The sequence below is a fragment of the Pseudomyrmex gracilis genome, unplaced genomic scaffold (genome assembly GCF_002006095.1).
Source record: "Pseudomyrmex gracilis isolate BER0280 unplaced genomic scaffold, ASM200609v1 scaffold_45, whole genome shotgun sequence".
In the NCBI taxonomy this organism is placed as follows: Eukaryota; Metazoa; Arthropoda; class Insecta; order Hymenoptera; family Formicidae; genus Pseudomyrmex; species Pseudomyrmex gracilis.
In genome coordinates, this window is record NW_018020629.1 from 795,514 (window position 1) to 812,582 (window position 17,069).

Sequence of the window (17,069 nt, forward strand, 5' to 3'; positions counted from 1 at the left end):
TCTACACATATTTAACACTAGGTGATTTAACAATAGGTGTTTGAAAACTCTTGTGACTATCGTGAAATGATCTTCTAAAAAAAAAGAGAATATTTGTATGATGTTCTCTAAGAAACGTGGAAAAAAGTGGATCTATATATTTAACACTAGGTGAATTCTTGTGCCATTCGCGCTTGCCGCACGTAAGAGATACGGTGAATTGTGTGTGTTTTTTTTTTCTAAGAAATATGAAAATTAGTGAGAGAATTAATTAAAAGTAAGTGCCGATAAGAAGTGCCGCTGAAAACTATCTGACCTGGTGAAGTGCTTGTTGAAATAACGGCTCGCGGGACCGTTGTTCTCCTCCCAGTGCGTCTCCATCTGTCCGTGTATCGCCCCGGGGCTGCGTTGGTGCATCGACGTGCGCATCGGCGGGGTCTCCGTCTCCAATTCTCCCGCGTTCGTCGTCAATCCGTCGTGTTCCACCCCGAGCGAGGGTTGCGACACGTCTGAAAGACAAGAAAAACACTCCTCGAGTCGAAGATCGCTCGTGGAAATTTTTTGCGAATCAAAGATTGTTCGATTATACGTACCGCGAGATCTGGACGGCGGAGCGTCCATGACCACAGTCGCCGGGATTCTCTTGCACTGATGATGCTGCGTGTCGAGCGTGTTCAGAACTATCTTCACCAACGACTGAAGCTGATTGCACCAGGGCTGCTGCCCGTACTGACACTGAAAAACATGACTCGTATGCATATTAAATTTGTTTGTAATAATTGATTTTATTTTCAAACACGTTCAAAAGTAACTACAGAAATATTGAAAGGGATCGAGATATTGAGGATATCGATATCTCATATACAGATTGGTTTTCCTACCTTGTACAAAATTACGAGCAGAGACATCAACCAGGACCGTCTGATATGTGGCTCCAAGTACCAAAGACTGTAGTTCGGTGGTTGATGATCAGTGGGAGGAGTAGATTGCGGGGGACAAGGACAATGTTGAAGTATCGCGAGAACCGGCGGCGTCATCGTCCAACCTATCACGTGATTCTGGTCCAGCAGTTGCGGCAGATTGGCAATGAAGACATTGAACACCGCTGAAAGTCTATAATAGTTCACACACACACACACATATTTTTGTGAACTGCTTGCGAACCGATAAAAATGCAATAGATTTAATTAAGGGAAAATTTCACCTTAAACGTTGCGGAGAAATGTGGAAGATACGCTCGTTTTGATTGTATCCCAGAAGAAGATACAAATGTCGCAGAACTATGCTCTGTGTCTTCAACAATGGCTTCTCGTCCGTCGGATAGGCCTAAAAAAAAATTAAAAAAATTTAAATTGTATCGATACGATAAATTATCGAAAAAATCGCGCGAATAATAAAATGAAATATAGACAATGTTTTTAAATTGAACGTGAAAATTTACCTGATCCTGTCGCGAGAGAAATTGCATCAACAGAAACACGAGCAAGTGCATCGTTTCCTTGTCCGCTTCTTCGAGATCCACAATTTTCGTAGCGTTTCCCGGTAACGTGCTGGATTCGTCGACCATGTTAAGCGAATGCAAATGGCCATCTGTAAAACGCGTCAATTTTAATTCGCGTTCCACAATTCCGAAGAAGTTGGCTAAAAGAGTAAAAAGACAAGATCTATATACGAAAGTAAGAATAAAAAATCTCACTTTAGAACTAATGTTCTTCTAGATCTATGTGTATATAATAATTTTCACATTTGAAAGAATATCGGTCGTATAAAAGATAAACGCACGAAAGCAAGACGCAACAAGTATGTATACCAGGCAACATAGAGAAGAGATATGGCATGCGTATTATACTTTTACCTTAAAAGTCTAGGCTGATGCAATCGAAGCAAAGGCATAAAAGAAACCATTAATTTAAGATCATGTTCCACAAAGATAACGAGATGCAGAAATTAAAAATTTTATTTCTATTTGTATCTTACGGAAAAAGAGTAGTAGAGAAAGGAAGCGCTTTTCGCAATTTTAAACAAAAACAATCTCTCGCGCGCTTGCTTCGTCAAAAATTTTCTAACGAGATCTACGAGAGTAGTAGTCGACAAAACAAAAATTACTTTCATTTTCAAAAATTATCTTCACTATCACAAATCTAATTTCTCGCTAATTTTACGGATGCAAAGTTTCTCGCTACTAAGTTCACGGTCCGCAAGCAAGCAAGCGAATCCTTTCCTCATTTTTTTTTTCTTTTTTTTTTTTTATCAAAAGAGCAAACACATTGTTCGACAAATATTTCCTTGACTGCAGCGCTTCTTCAGATAAGCAAGCATCTCTGCGACTCGGTCGTAGTTGGTACTTACCGTTCGACTGTTATATTTTGTTTTCAGAATCGTTACGAATCCGTCCGGAGAGTCGAACGCGCTTTAACATCCTTTTTCAAATTGGAGACCGCGTAAAGAAACACGAACGAGCAAACATTTTATACGAGCGCGCGCGCGCGCGCGCACGCGAAACATATTCAGGATTTAATATAACATTTAAATGTCTCTCGTCTAATAACAGCTAACCAGCGACTGCAGCAGGCAACACACACGCTACTCTACCTGGGATACTGTTATTAGGCGGGGGGGTGAACCCCAGCAACTGACCCAGTCCGAATCTCGAGCTCTTCCGTTTCAGGATCGGCGCGGAGTACTGTCGGCTGTACACCTTTTCCTTTTCTGCGGTGAAAGATTGCGGAAAAAACAAAGAGTAAAAAAGTAACATACAGTGTGACACAAACGTTCGATGTGATGTGTGCGCGCGAAAAAAGGCGATAATAACGAGGGTGGGTGAGTGAGGGAGGAGAGAGAGGAATGATAAGAACTTAAAGCTCCGTTAAACTCGGGGAGCTTCGATGCGTCGCTGGATGCTTGTGTACCTTGCTTGGTGTCCTGTCGCGGTACCATCGACGCGGGCGCGGACATTGTGCGCTTGTAGGGCCACTTGGTGCCGAAGCTCGCGCTCAACGTCTTCACGGAGCTCGTCCCGCTACCGTCGGACTGAGACAAAGCTTCGTGCGCGCGATGCAGCTTCTTCAGAAACACCTCGCTGTTCATATCGGTGTTCTTTAGATCTGCAGCCGGGAATGATAAATGAATTTTTTTTTTTTTTTTTTTTAATTTGACGTACACTGACAATTATTGAATGTGTGTAAGTTACGCTGATTATCTGACGCCACTAACCCCGCAAGTACATTCCCTCGCCCGACTTCTCCAAGTTGATCTGAGCCTCGAGATACAAAGTGTCGAAGCGATTCAAGAAAAATTCCCAAGTCAAAATACGTCGGTCGCTAAGACTGTTGTGCAGTTGGTAGAGCGATTGCAATACCATCGGCCGGTCTACAATTACGGAATCGAATTGTGTCTCCAGACATAGAATTAACGACTGAAATAATAATTATAAGCTTGATATTAAATTAGAGCTTTAAAAGAAGTTTTTTTTTTTTTTAAGTAATAAGCAAAGCTACACAAACTACGAATAAAATTACTGAGATCGAAAATAAAAAAAAAATTTAACGAGGCAAAACGAAGAGAGTTTCGATTTTTTAATCTCATTAAGTTGAATTTTTAGAGAGATAGTGGTTAGATTTACCCTGATTGCTGTATCGTGAATAGTACCGAGATACAAAGTTGCACGCTGCGCGACGTACACGTTGCTGTCGTCCATGCTCGTGATCAAATAGCAGAACGCGTTTGCTAACGCGGCCTGAAGATTCGACATGTTCCGCAGCGGTGTCGAGTCCATAAACCTGGCGATTAATGTAACGCGTTCGACTGAAACATCCGAGACGCATTCGTTGTTTGGCTTGCAATTTTATAAATACACAATACAAAGAACGATACACAGTTTTTCTTTGCTTTTATAGCTAAAGATGTAAAACAATTGTATAAAAAAAAAAAAAATTACTGCAAAAATAATTACCCGCGACGAATCTAACGCGCCAGTCAGAATTGTGAAATTCCTCTTGCACGAGCCGCCAAAAAGTGTCCATGCCGCAAGGTAACGTCACACAATGTAGTAACAACGGAACGGTCACTTGCGCTATGTGCGAGTGCTCCGCGTTGAGAAGTTCCCACAAGCTGTTGAAAGAAAATTCAAACAAAATTCTCTTTGTGTTTCTTTCCTTCCGGCTCGTCGAATAAAAAAACGTGTCAAGTGTTTCTCGCGCGTTTACAGAACGTACTTTTTTATCAGCAAGTTCTCCTGGCACCATATGAAGAATCCCTGATGATCCTTCACCGCTACGTTAAACGCGTCGCCGTACAAACACATCACGTTCAGGCACTGCAGCATGTAGTACAGTATGTCGGGTTTGTCGATTGTCATTATCTCCTGGAAAAGCGAGAAAGATTCATTTATTAACAATTATTTATTTCGCAATATTTTTGTCAAATAAATTCAAACGTTCGCAATATTCGCCGTACTTTCAGTAGCTTGTGAATGTATTGAAGTTGCTCCGGTAATTCCTCGATCGTGAAACGAAACTTCCCCACGGACGTGTGCCAGAAATCGTCCAGGTCGTTTTCCGCGCTTGGACTCGTGGGCTCGTCGTTCTCGGCTATCAGTTGCGTCTTCGCCACGCTCGCCGTTGCGCTGGCTGAAAGAAGTAGAAGAGTTAAAAAAAAAAAAACTATAAAATATATTGCAATATTAAAAAAAAACGATCGAAAATAAATAAGACGAAACACCGGCTCACCCAAGTCAGTTTCCGAGAGCGTGACAGTTCTGACGACGGCGGACATGACCTTCTCCGTCGGCATGATGGCCGCTAGGTCCAGCTGTTCCGAAACTGTCTCTACTGTGGCTGTCATAATCTGTTCAAAGAACTGACATAGACGATCAAAATAGCTAATCCGGTGACATAGATTAGCCTACCGTGTTTTTTTTTTTGTGATTTTCAGGCCGTGTCGTGGAAGAAGAGACAGACAGAGAGAGAAGCGCATACGGACACACACACAATTAAGACAGTTTTTCAGAAGAAGTGGCATGCTGCTGCTTTTAATTAAATAGAGGAATCGTGTGACACGTAGTGACTGTAGAAATGAACACCTCTCTGTGACACTTGTCTCATTGCAAGAATCAATAAAATTTCCATGAATTAAATTTTTATTGTAGCAAAGAGGGGATTTTTTTTTCTTTTTTTTTTTTAGCAAAAATTGAATATACATATCGTTATATTCGTCTCAATGAGACAAACGTCATAAAATAAATATGTACGTTGTTGTCAGCGCGGAGGGAGAGACAGTTAATTCTCGATCGTAAAACTTGTTCATCAAGTAACGTACGTGCGGCATGTGAACTAAGACTCCGCCTACGGAGTGCATTTCCGGCACCGGCATGTTGAGAACGACATCCGGTTTCGAATCGCCCTTCTTCTCCGGTGAATTTTTGCGATTCTGATCATCCGCGCTCTCGTCGACAATCATCTGCAAACGAAAACGCGACACGCGGATCTAATTTCTTTTTGAAAGCTAATTGCGCTATATCGTTCGAATATTTATTTAATTTATTTAATTTTGCGTTATCGAGCGAATTGTTATCGAGTTAAAAATTGAACTTTGGATAAGAAAAACTTGAGCAAAAAAGTGTATTCATTAAATTAACTAACATCGGGCGGATACGCCGGATTTTCCGGTGCCATGTAAGTGATCAGTTGCAGGCACAGTTGGTGCCAAATCACTCTGGACTCGCAGTAAGTGCACTCGGCGTCGGACGCGCACATGTGGCCGTTGTTCCAATTTGACGCGACTATGGATTTCATCAGGTGACAAGCGTCCCGGCACACCGCCGTATTAATTCCGGTGTGCTTGTCCACGTTCTGGAGTTCCATCTGTTGTTCGAAATCAAAGCGTTTTCGTTACACTTCGCATTGAGGAAACATATTGCGTTAGTGCGTTCGCGCGCAACAAATCGCGATTTTCCGCGAAAAGAGAGAATTTCCCTTCTTCTCGGAATAAAAAAAAAAAAAAAACAGCGCGTAAAAAGGGAGAAACGCTTTCCCCTTTTCGCGGAGAAAGACCGCGGGAGGGATTCGCGCGTAACTCATTACGTGAAGAGAACGCGTGTTTCTTTTCTCACCTGTTTCAAGAGTATGTCAAGCATGAGAATGCAGCAGGATAGATTGAGTTCCGCGTTCGTCATGAATTCCATGTGTCTCGGTGTCGGCACCACGTCGTCGGAAAGCGGCGTCGACTTTCCCGAGTCGTTCTCCACTATGGAACCTATGAAACATTTTTCGAACGTGCGTTATTAAAATCAAAGACGGATCGAATCGATTCGAAACGCGCGTTCGTTAAAAATTCCGGAAGCAAATTTAATCCGCGATTCGATATTCGTTGCGAGAAATTCGATATTGAAAAGAAAAAAAAATAAACAATCTCTCTCGATAAATTTCATGAAAAAAACGTAACGCTATGTGTACTCGTTATAAATGACATTTCTCGGTTTACGGATAATTGTGTACGTAATAAGTAATTTGCAATTTTTTGCACACACATGTGTTCTCATCGTTCTCCTTCGTGGGTTTGCTCGGTTTAAGTTCCGATTCCGCGCTGGTCATCGACTGCATCACCGTGACACCGTCGCTGAATATCGCGAACAGTTGTTCAAGCGGTATCGTTATCTCGAGCAGGGTGAGCGTTTGCAGCCAGTGGAGCGCCTGTTCCTGCACCTTCGCGCTCGTATTGACGAATCGTTTCGCCACGAAGTTGTACATTTTCTTCACGTCGAATCCCAGAGAGTTCATGTCCCGGTCCAAGATCTTGCTGCAACACGGGCTTATCAGTATTCACATATCTCGTAAAATCTCTGACTCTCCTTCCTCCTCTCTCCTTCCGCATAAATGTGCGCAAAAGAGAAATTTTGTCGCTATATCGCGGTAATAACGCGCACCTCAATATTATCTTCAACTCGTGGAGCTCGTGTTCGGGCACGTCGTTCACCACCGCCTCCATCCAGTGCGGCATCACGTAATCCCACACATCGGGCGTGATCACTTCGTACGGCACGAGACAAAACAATCGGTGCAGACCGTCTTTCAAGTGCGACGTTCGCGAGGCCAGAGTTTCCCTGCGAAGCGATAATTTTTAATCAAGTGTTTTTTTTAATGAGCAATGTGTTTTAGAACATCTCGATTCTTGTTTTTTTTTGAAACTCGGGCGAGTATCTTACCAGTGACCGCCGACTCTGACGTAGTCAGCGGGATGCGGCAGAAGGCAGGAAATGAAGACCTCGTAATGCGTTTTCATCACCTGCGACAACCAGCCGCAAACGTGTTCCGTCTTCAGCTTCTCGAGCGCGCTCTCCGCCTGGCCTGAAAAGATTCGATCGATCAGAAAAACCCGATCGCCGCGAGACGACAGAGAGATAAAAATTTGATATCTCTGAGAGTAATGATATCATTTATACGTGGATTTTGTACTAATAATAAATCTAACGACACAAAATACACAGGATCGAAACACACCAAATAAAGACAAATGGGACATTTATTTGTCGTTTCCCGAGAAATTTTTGTCGTGCAACGACGAGAGAGACAAATCTCTCATTCGCGATCGAAACACTCGTTAAATGCAACTTTCGGACATGTGTCGAGTCGTGTGTAAAGTATCTTCGAACTATAATATCGCATGCAATATTCTTATATCGATAATTTTTTTCGTCTAATTAGATATTCTCTACGTAATTTTTTTTTTTCTAATTAAATATTCTACATATTTTTNTNTNCNTTTTTTTTTTTTTTTTTTTTTTAATCTGTATTTAAGAAGTAAAACTCTGTGTTCGCGGCTAAATATTTCTCAGGCACGTCCTTATTTCGAAACACATATATATCTACACATATATATGCATTTCAAAAACAACACATGTACAACACTCGCGAAATTTTGTTTTTTTTTTTTTTTTTGTTCTTTTGAGACAGTGTCGAGAGAAAGAGAGAGAAGAGAAAGAGCGTGATGACGCGCGCAGCGTGACCCGGAAGAAAAAACAGTCCCGCACATATGGACGCGAGCTCCGAAAAATTTGGTTATAAATAATTAACATATAATTAATACATGTGAGAGATCGATTGAGATCGATCTCACCCATGTGATTTGCGCATATAATTAATCACACGCATAACCAGAACTGCAGAATTTGTATCCGGTATGTGAAGAACCTTTGTTTTTTTATTCCCGAATTCTCGTATACACACGTCACCCCGCGCGAGCGGGCGATTTTTTTTTTACGAGAAGGACACTTACATCATTTCGTGAACGTCGCGCATATTTAGCCGAGAGACGCTACCACCTACGTTCTGGCTACGTTCTACTTGAGTAAAGTGTATATATGCAGTGTTAAATTACCAACAGAAAAGATAAGGTGTATAAGTCTTTTTTCAATACCATCGAAACAGTAGGCAGTGACATGAAACCAATGAAATAACATTGATAACAAACGGCCCAGTATTTCAACCGGGGTATCCTCGTTAGGGGTACAAAGTCCCACGAGCAGCCACACCCCGTATCTGCCGAGCAGCTGTCGCTCCTCGAGACTCGTGGGGTCGCAGTGGCCGAACGAGCCGCCGATACCGGCGCTTCCGCCACTTATACCGGAAAAACCGGTGCCAGCCTTGCTTGTGGTGCTCGCGCTCATTTCCGTCGTGTCCCGATTGCTGTCGATGCTAAGCGGCTCGGCTTCCTTGAGCAAACTGCAATCGTTAAAAAGCGAAAACGTGTTAAATCGAGAAAAACGCGCTTGGAAGCGATAAAAAAAATTCGATGATTTTATTCGAACGAAACTTGCCTGACGATCGCTTGGACCATGTAGGTCTGCGTCTGCGGGTCCAGCTGCGAGATGTGCGGCAGCGCCAGGTGATAGACGTGATCGCCGCCTCGACGATTGTTGTGGCGGATGTTGTGGCACTGCTGGCAGTACCGTATAGGATGATTACCGTTGTAACTCGCGCACTCCGTCGAGAAGCAGATGCTGATGGCCGACTTGTCCGCCGCTCTGCAGTTCTACAAACGACAGGGAACGCACGTGTGCTTTTAATAAACGTCGCGAGCGCCGAACAAGTCCTCGCACCTATATATATATACACAGCCGGTCCGCTCTGTATATTTTCGTGAATAATTGAAAAAAAAAAAAAAACAACAACAACAACAATATTCAAGCGACGAATAATTTTCAAGCGACAACGCCTGACCTTGTTCTCGCAAACCATGGACACCTGCTGCATCGGGTGCAGAATGTCGTAGAACATCTGATTCGGATGCTCGCGGTGTATCTCGTTCGCGCATTCGATGCAGAGATAGAGAGGCGGCGGGGATTCGTTGGCAAACGTGATCGAGATGCGATGATCGTAGCAGACCTTGGCGGCCTCGGCGTTGCCGGCGTTCGGACAATTGTCCCGTTGGCACACGAAAGGGGTGAGATCGTCTGAAACGGGCGTAACAACGAAGAGAGTCAGTGTATCGTTTAAAGACGAACAAAATTTTACCACAACAGAGATTGTACGAGACGAATTTTTGTGGCGCTCACTGGCGAATTTGACCAACACCGCGCGGCGATCGAACAGATTCGGATTGAACGATGGCCAGTAATAAAATAGCAACTTCGCGGCCGAGGCTCTCGCAGGCGCGGTGCCGTAAGCGACGACGCAGAGTATGTCCTTCACCACTCCCGGTTTCAATGCCATCAAGCATTCCAGCAATTGACAGTGATGCGCTGAAAAAAAAAAAAAAAGAGAAATAAAACATTTTGCGTTACATTAAAAGAGAAAAAAGTCACAAAAAAGTTTAAAACTAAGTTCTTCGATAATAAAAAAATAAATAAATAAAAAAAAGAAATAGAATTGTCATAACAAACCTGGATTATTGGAGTATTGAAACACCATCATTATAACAGCGGCTATCGATTGACTGGCGGCATTCTCGTTTCCGGACTCAACTCTTCTCGCTGAAAATTAAAGTTCTCGCAATACAAATTTATAATTCGTTCACTCTTCCTATTGCAAAGTATTTTTTTTTCAGTCGCGATGGTAACTGCGAGCTACAGTTAATATAAATTTGCACCGTATTATTACACAATAAAAAAAATACCAACAAGCTTTGCTCTAATCGAGCAAAGTTCATGATTTCGAAAAAAAAAAAATACACATCTCAATTCCTTCTTTCGTCAATGCGTTTTTCTTAGCGGCAGGAAAATTTTTCTTATTCTCGACACTGAAATTCTTTTTCTCTCGTTTCTTGTCTTCTCGAAAAGAGAGAGAAAGAAAGAGATTTGAATGTGTGTGCTCGTCGCGGTATAAATTTATAGGAAACACTTATACACACACGCACACACACAAATAACGTAATGAAAAGACTCACTGATGGTGAGCGGTAAAATGTAAAAACAGAGGTAATTGACGATTTCCTCGTGCAGTTCCATGGGAAGTACCGATATCGTGCTAGCAGTCAAGTACGACAGATTGTCGATCAGATCGTGATCGAGAAACGGCAACAGGCACGCTAGACACTGCAGCAAAGCTTTCCCGAACGCTAGAAAATGAGTCATGAGGTGGGTTACTTGGTTGTGTGCTGAAAAACAAGAAAAATGTTGAAATGTTGCTCGAACAACGAGCTCGAACCGAGGAACAAGATCGCACTATAGAACAGAATTGGAACCAGGCAAGAGTCAAGTTGTATCGTACGTGGTCGTGCGATGCGAATCACTGAAAGAGCGCGTAAATAAGATGTACTTAAAAAAAAAAAAAAAAAAAAAAAAAAAACTAAATTCAGTGACCGTCCTTCTGCGGCTGCCGTTTTGCTAATAACGAGGGTTGAACCTTGCAGACCGAGGTGAAGTAGCGGCACAACGTCGATCAACTGCGTCAGCGCGTTGTAAAGCTGTCTGTAATCCAGACTCGGATACAAAGCCATTCGTTCCCCGTCGAACTTCTGCGACTTGATCATCTCGAACGGTTCCTCGCGCACCTCTTTCAATAAAGCTAGAAAAAACCAAAAAAAAACCCCAGAGCTCATTTTTTATATTCGCTGGAGACAAATCGTTGAATGCCGTGACGAGAAACGATAACGCGAAGTAAAGTAACACTGACGGAAAACGGAACAGTGCGTCACGGTTTGTTTTTGATCATCGCACAGTTGTTCCACACTTACCCAGTAAAGTTTGGGAAAAAAATTTCAATATGTTTGCGATATCCAGACCGGAAGGCAACGGTTGGCTTCCATGAAGCAGTCGTTGATAGTAATCGTGCAAGCTAGTCAACTTTAGACTATCTGTAATTTTAAAAAATTTTTGCGATACCATCCACGTTGTATATACATGTGTGTTCAGTGCGTACGTAATTATTTTTTTTTTCTATTTTTAACGTGTAATAATAAACAAAAATGTATATTTAAGAAGCTCACACACACACACACACACACACACAGATATTGGTATTAAATTATTAAATTCAATTTTTTTTTCTAACAAAATAGAAAATACAAATAGAAAACTGGTAATTACATGATTCGTAATATCTGCTTCCCATCGTGTTAGTTCGACCGAACGTCTTTGCTCACGTTGTACACAAGTGTGTCAAAATACTTCGAATCGTAATGAAATCGCGGACTCTAATTCTGATTGTGAAATCCTAAAACAAAGACAAGACAATATTGTCAATATCAATAATATAATTTCGATAAGAGTAATTGTATTGTTAAACGATAATACTTTCAACATTTCTCCGGGATGGATTATGCGCTTATTCACGACGGTAGAGAGCCGTCCACAACCTACAAGCGAGAGAGCAAGCGAGGAAACGAAGGATGTGCGCGCATTTTCGTATTGATCCCTTCGGGAAGCTGTGTGCGCGATGCTGCGCGTTACGTTATATTTTTCCTCATTTCTCGCTGATTCATTTGTATCTCTCTCATTAATGCGACGCAAAAATTAACGTAACACCGTAATTTTTTTTACTCATTTGCATATAGCACAAGGGTGCACGAGTCCCCGTTTCTTATAAAGAAAAAAAAAAAAAAAAGAATTTTCCTGACTCTTTCGTCGCCAATGCACACACTTATCGTTAAATATAATTTTTAATTAAAAAAAAACTGTGACTGTGTTTAATTTTCTTCGTTAGAGTTACAACACACTGAATTTTAATGTAGCTACACAATGAGAAAAGTGTGTCTTCTGATAAATAATATTACAGCGTTAGCGTTTTACTGTTCAAAGACTCTGTGAAGTGTTGACGCTCTTCAATTGCAAAATTTTATTAAAAAAATGCGGTATGTGTTTTTTTTCGTTAAAAACTTAGTTCAAATAGAAAAAAAAAAAAAAAATATCAAGCGTTTAAAAAAACTTCAGATGTCAACATTTTTTCGCTTGCAATGTTTTTTCTTTTAATTGAGGCGCTTTTGCGACCGTTTGCTTGTTCAGAGACGCCGAGTTCTTTTTGCTTCTTGCGGGATTTCAGTGTTACATAAAAGATATTTAGTGTAATAATTAAAAAAAAAAAAAAAAAGAAGTTCGTGCTTAAGCAAAGACTCGAACCTCGTTCGGGATTCGAAGTTTTCGCTCCATCTAGCGGAGATGCAAATTTCTTCTGTCACCGACTGTAATGCAATATGGCTGTGGCGAGGATTCGATTGGATAAGATGGAAGAAAATGGCATGCGAAGTGTTATTAAATTTTAGTGAAATGTTTGTTTGCTCTGGTTGCGTAGAATGGGAGGCTGCATAGGTATAACTAGGGCGAGAAATGCCTCAGTTAACGATACATCGGAGAGTTCGACGAGAACCAATTCGGGTAAGATTTATTGTTCGCGTTCCCAGTTGTGTGTGTGAAATTTTATGCGACTTTAAACGCGCATCATCTAACCTTGAATTTCGCGTTCAGTTCTTATTTTCGTTCTTTAATATCGGAGATATAACGTTATCTGCCGGATGTGATAACACGGTGTTTACTTTTTGTGTTTCTCGATAAAATGCGAATCTCGCGAAAAATTCGACAAATTATCAGCGATATCAGCGTTAGGTCGCAGATAGATTTTATGTGGGATAAGCGAGACCATTTGTGCTCAAAAGTCCATCGTGTTTTTTTTAGGTAAAAAAAAAAAAAACGTTTGCTTCGTCACGTTTGAATTCAATTATTTTGCGATATTTTGTGCGGCGAGCGCACAATTTTGAATCGCAATCAGCATTTACGCGTCTAACTAACCAAATACAACATCGAATCGATAAATTTACCAAAGAGTATTCAAAAGTTTTGGAAATTTAGTTTGTTTAGGTGTTATAATATTTTTTTCTTCGTGTTTGAGTACAAAACAATTTTATAAGTACATGGGGTGTAAAAAAATAGATGAAACAGTAAAGAAATTTCTATATTGTTTTGTTTAGTGTGTTATATCGTTGCCAAGATAATGTACACATTTCTTCGCGACTGGATAATATTATCCGAAATAATATTTAAAATACGTGTATAGAAAAGAAAAGAACAAAGCAATACGCATTTGTTTATATCTGTAGGAAATTCAAGGAAAAATCATCTCTTGTGCCATGAGGTAATTAGATGGAAGTCTGATGTACCATTGACTGAGGGTCAATTGAGAAGTAAGCGAGATGAGTTCTGGGATACCGCGCCCGCGTTTGACGGTCGCAAAGAGATCTGGGACGCGCTGAGGGCGGGCGCGACCGCTGCGGAGGCGCAGGACTACCAGTTGGCACAGGCGATATTGGACGGGGCGAATATTTCTGTGCCAAATGGCTTCTTAACCGAATGTTACGACGAATTAGGAACCCGTTATCAAGTACCTATTTATTGTTTATCCTATCCAATTAATATCGTCAAGGAAGATAGCGGAAGAGATTCTCCTGCCGATTGTTCAGGTAACAAAAAAAAAGGCGAAACTTATTGATATGGTGATTTATTAATTTAAAACATCTTATTGCTTGCATATTAACTCTATGTAGAACCAATTGACGAGGGAACGGAGCAGACTTTGAAACTTAGATTATCGACTACTTTAGGAGAAGTTAAACTACCTGTTTATAGCAATGACACTATTGGCATTGCCAAGAAAAAATTACAGGTTTGTGTCTTAATGCTAATAATACTTAATTGATATATATGTATAATACATATATGATAAAGGAGAGTTGTTTTTATACATGATTATATAATGATGTCATAGAGTCAAGAAGGTCTGGAACCGTCGCGTCAGAGGTGGTTCTTTGGCGGTAAATTGCTGGGTGATAAAATGCACATAGAGGAAGCAAAAGTGCAACCGGGTTATGTTATACAAGTAATTGTAAATCCAGAAAAGACAGATTACAGTCCCGTGAAAGCTAGTTGAACTTGCGCACGAACATGACGCAAGACAGGTCATGTTTTAAAAAAATCAAGCAATGAAATAATAAGAATATTTTTACGCTTGTTAACAAAACCTTGTTAACCATGTATTCAAGTAAGAAAGAATATCATATTTTTTAATTTTGTATCGCGTAATGTTATACATATATATACATATACGAGAGAGTATTATCAAAAGTTAAATTATTTCAAGAGACGAAAATTGGATATATAACAAACAATTGTCTTGTACTGCATAAACTTCTCTATTTAATCTACTTAAAATTGACAGTTAAGTGGCTCTTTTCTCTCTCTCTTTCTCTCTCTCTCTCTCTCTCTTCTACTTCTGTCTAGTTTCGATCTTGAAATGCCTACATTTAAATAAGTAACACCAATCTAACAAGCTCTAATGGTTTGCGATGCGAGCTGTTGAGCTTTTTACCTACTTGGGCTAATAATTGATTGGCGGGACGAGCAATCAAAATTATTGCCACGAGTAAAGTTACATATTAGAAAGAGAGACAACAAACAAATATAGGATAAAGACAACGCAGCTTATAGATAATTAAAAATAAAAGAGTTACATGATGTATATTTATATTCCTAAAAAAATATAAATGGACGTACTATTTTTCATTATTTATTATATATAATCGGAAGTTTATGTGTACAATATATATAAATACGTTATTCGAAAAATACTTTTTGCTTATTATGATCGCGCGCAAAACAAAAAATACATGTCGTGAATTACACGTTAATTAACACGTATATGAATTGTTTGTATATGTTACGTTTTGCAAAATCAGATAGAAGAGTAACACTTCAGATTCTATTTTGTATTGCTTATCAGATTTACATCAACACATCACGAAAACGCGTAAAGTAAACGGATTTTGAATGGACAATAGTGGAATAAAAAAAAAAAAACACTGTATAATACTCATTGCAAAATATGATATTTTTAGGTGACACACTCGTATTAATTTTCCGTGTTCAGCTCTGCTTTTGCAATTAACAAATGTTCTTCGTGACTTTCGTATCGCACATGCGTTTGTGTGTAAAAAAAAATAAATCAAAAAAATTGCTTTATTCGATTCACGTGAATACGTATTTTTCATCGAACTAACATCTCTGTAATGAAGCGAGACAATTGTCATATACTGGCGTTGCGTATAACGTAATTCTAAAAATTTAATATATATATTCGCGTTTTTAATTATTATCTTCTCGTAAGAACACCTAAATTTCGTAGGCCTAACATATTATTATTCTATAAGTGTAATTAAGGTGTTGAGAATAAGATCGTGAGAGACGCAGCTGAAAATTGTTTGGGGAAATACGAAGGGATGCGTGATAAATAAGACTAATACAAATTTTTGCATTTATCTCACGTAAATAAAAGGATTGTACGATCAATAGGTTTGTGCGCTATATGCAATACATAAATTTTTTGGGTGCAATAAAACATTTATAACTGTAATCTTATCTGACTCGTATATAGATATAAATAAATGATTCATTGTGTATAGTGCTCAAGTTCTCAAGATGTGCTTTGCATGGACAAACAAAAGAAAAATCAATTATTATTATCGAGTGAGAAAATTCATTTGCGACATAAATTTTATATAATTTTCTATTTATATGTGTGTATTATATTTTTCGAATGTGCGTATAAAAAAAGATCTGCACTGCCCAGTCTTAAGTAGTTTTATTACAATTTCGAGACTTTGACGATTCCGACTACATATATATATTGTATATATATATGTATATATATGTATACATTTCCCTACTTTTTCAAGTTGTACAATCTCTTTTTTCCTTTCAGTTTTTTTCTCAGAGATTAGCAAACATTTTTTCGCAAAAAGAAAACAGACAAATTAACTTCATTTCAAAAAATTTTTTTTGCCAAGATTACATTTATACGCATATTAAAAAAAATATATATATATATATAGTGTTAAATTGTTAAGAACTCCGTTTACACAACATGCACACGCAACTGCGGAATAATATCGCATATGGTGTAAACAGTTGTTTTTGATATTAGATACATGTTCTCAATTCTCACACGAAATACTAATTACTTCGCAACACGTTTTCTATAAACACGCCTACAGAGAGACGGTATACAGCGAAGAAATCGGCAAAAAACTAAATACGGTAAGCACCGAGAACAACGATCGTTATTTTTTCTCATTGAAAGACGTGTTTTGTGCAATACACAACTTCATAATGAAGCGACAGCTCAAGAAAAAAATGTTATATACAAGATCTCCAGATCACATAAAATTCACATATATATATGTATATATGTATATGTATGTGTATGTGTATATATATATATATATATATATATATATATATATATACACATATATATCTATATATATCGATACTTCTAGATTACGTCTAACGATAATTAGTGTAAATTGGCCGGTTTTTAAATAGGGGATATTCTTGTGTTTGTGCCTAGAGAATATTGAAATAATTTCTATCGATATATACTAGTGCTCAGTTTAATACTAAGCAAAGGTGTGTCATCACGCACTGAAAAAAACCGTCGCCAAAATAATAGAGAGAAAATTGTATGTAAATAAAAAAAAAAAAATTGTTACAATAATGAAATGTAATTTTAACTGCCTGATATACATAAAAGAGTGGTACTTAACGATATTATATCGGACCAAAAAACAAAAAACAAAAAAAAAAAAAAGATGCTTATGGAGCATTTTGAAAT

The 17,069-nt window shown here is 39.2% G+C and overlaps 2 protein-coding genes across 7 annotated transcripts in view; one reads left to right on the forward strand and one right to left on the reverse strand.

Annotated features, from left to right (window-relative positions):
- The window catches only part of LOC109853196 (protein unc-79 homolog), an 18,825-nt gene extending 7,036 nt beyond the window's left edge, over positions 1-11,789 (reverse strand). For 3 of the 6 annotated variants that reach the window (XM_020425069.1, XM_020425066.1, XM_020425065.1), the window contains exons 1-28: positions 11,708-11,789; positions 11,501-11,627; positions 11,149-11,268; positions 10,818-10,979; positions 10,360-10,530; positions 9,857-9,946; positions 9,195-9,715; positions 8,792-9,006; positions 8,353-8,696; positions 7,181-7,322; positions 6,902-7,078; positions 6,506-6,774; positions 6,089-6,231; positions 5,619-5,840; positions 5,296-5,436; positions 4,707-4,836; positions 4,435-4,607; positions 4,194-4,342; positions 3,932-4,089; positions 3,602-3,783; positions 3,193-3,394; positions 2,889-3,083; positions 2,572-2,688; positions 1,421-1,569; positions 1,184-1,305; positions 861-1,092; positions 573-714; positions 296-488 (exon numbers count right to left, since the gene is read on the reverse strand). In XM_020425069.1, the coding sequence (XP_020280658.1) occupies positions 296-488; positions 573-714; positions 861-1,092; positions 1,184-1,305; positions 1,421-1,569; positions 2,572-2,688; positions 2,889-3,083; positions 3,193-3,394; positions 3,602-3,783; positions 3,932-4,089; positions 4,194-4,342; positions 4,435-4,607; positions 4,707-4,836; positions 5,296-5,436; positions 5,619-5,840; positions 6,089-6,231; positions 6,506-6,774; positions 6,902-7,078; positions 7,181-7,322; positions 8,353-8,696; positions 8,792-9,006; positions 9,195-9,715; positions 9,857-9,946; positions 10,360-10,530; positions 10,818-10,979; positions 11,149-11,268; positions 11,501-11,525 (4,886 nt within the window). In that variant the 5' untranslated portion in view covers positions 11,526-11,627; positions 11,708-11,789. The remainder of the gene's footprint in view (positions 1-295; positions 489-572; positions 715-860; positions 1,093-1,183; positions 1,306-1,420; positions 1,570-2,571; positions 2,689-2,888; positions 3,084-3,192; positions 3,395-3,601; positions 3,784-3,931; positions 4,090-4,193; positions 4,343-4,434; positions 4,608-4,706; positions 4,837-5,295; positions 5,437-5,618; positions 5,841-6,088; positions 6,232-6,505; positions 6,775-6,901; positions 7,079-7,180; positions 7,323-8,352; positions 8,697-8,791; positions 9,007-9,194; positions 9,716-9,856; positions 9,947-10,359; positions 10,531-10,817; positions 10,980-11,148; positions 11,269-11,500; positions 11,628-11,707) is intronic. The other 3 variants (XM_020425070.1, XM_020425068.1, XM_020425067.1) reach the window with 2 other exon arrangements.
- Positions 11,790-12,597: 808 nt separating this feature from the next.
- LOC109853266 (ubiquitin domain-containing protein 1) lies at positions 12,598-14,961 on the forward strand. Its single transcript, XM_020425182.1, has 4 exons — positions 12,598-12,784; positions 13,504-13,863; positions 13,948-14,066; positions 14,169-14,961. Exons 1-4 carry the CDS (start codon positions 12,703-12,705, stop codon positions 14,328-14,330), a joined length of 723 nt encoding a protein of 240 aa, XP_020280771.1. The 5' UTR covers positions 12,598-12,702; the 3' UTR covers positions 14,331-14,961.
- Positions 14,962-17,069: the final 2,108 nt, after the last annotated feature.

Excerpts from the sequence above, each read along its gene's own strand:
- LOC109853266 (XM_020425182.1), top strand. The coding sequence starts at position 12,703 with ATGGGAGGCTGCATAGGTATAACTAGGGCGAGAAATGCCTCAGTTAAC. Across the intron at positions 12,785-13,503 it reads TTCGACGAGAACCAATTCGG|GAAATTCAAGGAAAAATCAT; the intron begins GTAAGATTTATT and ends TTATATCTGTAG. Across the intron at positions 13,864-13,947 it reads TTCTCCTGCCGATTGTTCAG|AACCAATTGACGAGGGAACG; the intron begins GTAACAAAAAAA and ends AACTCTATGTAG.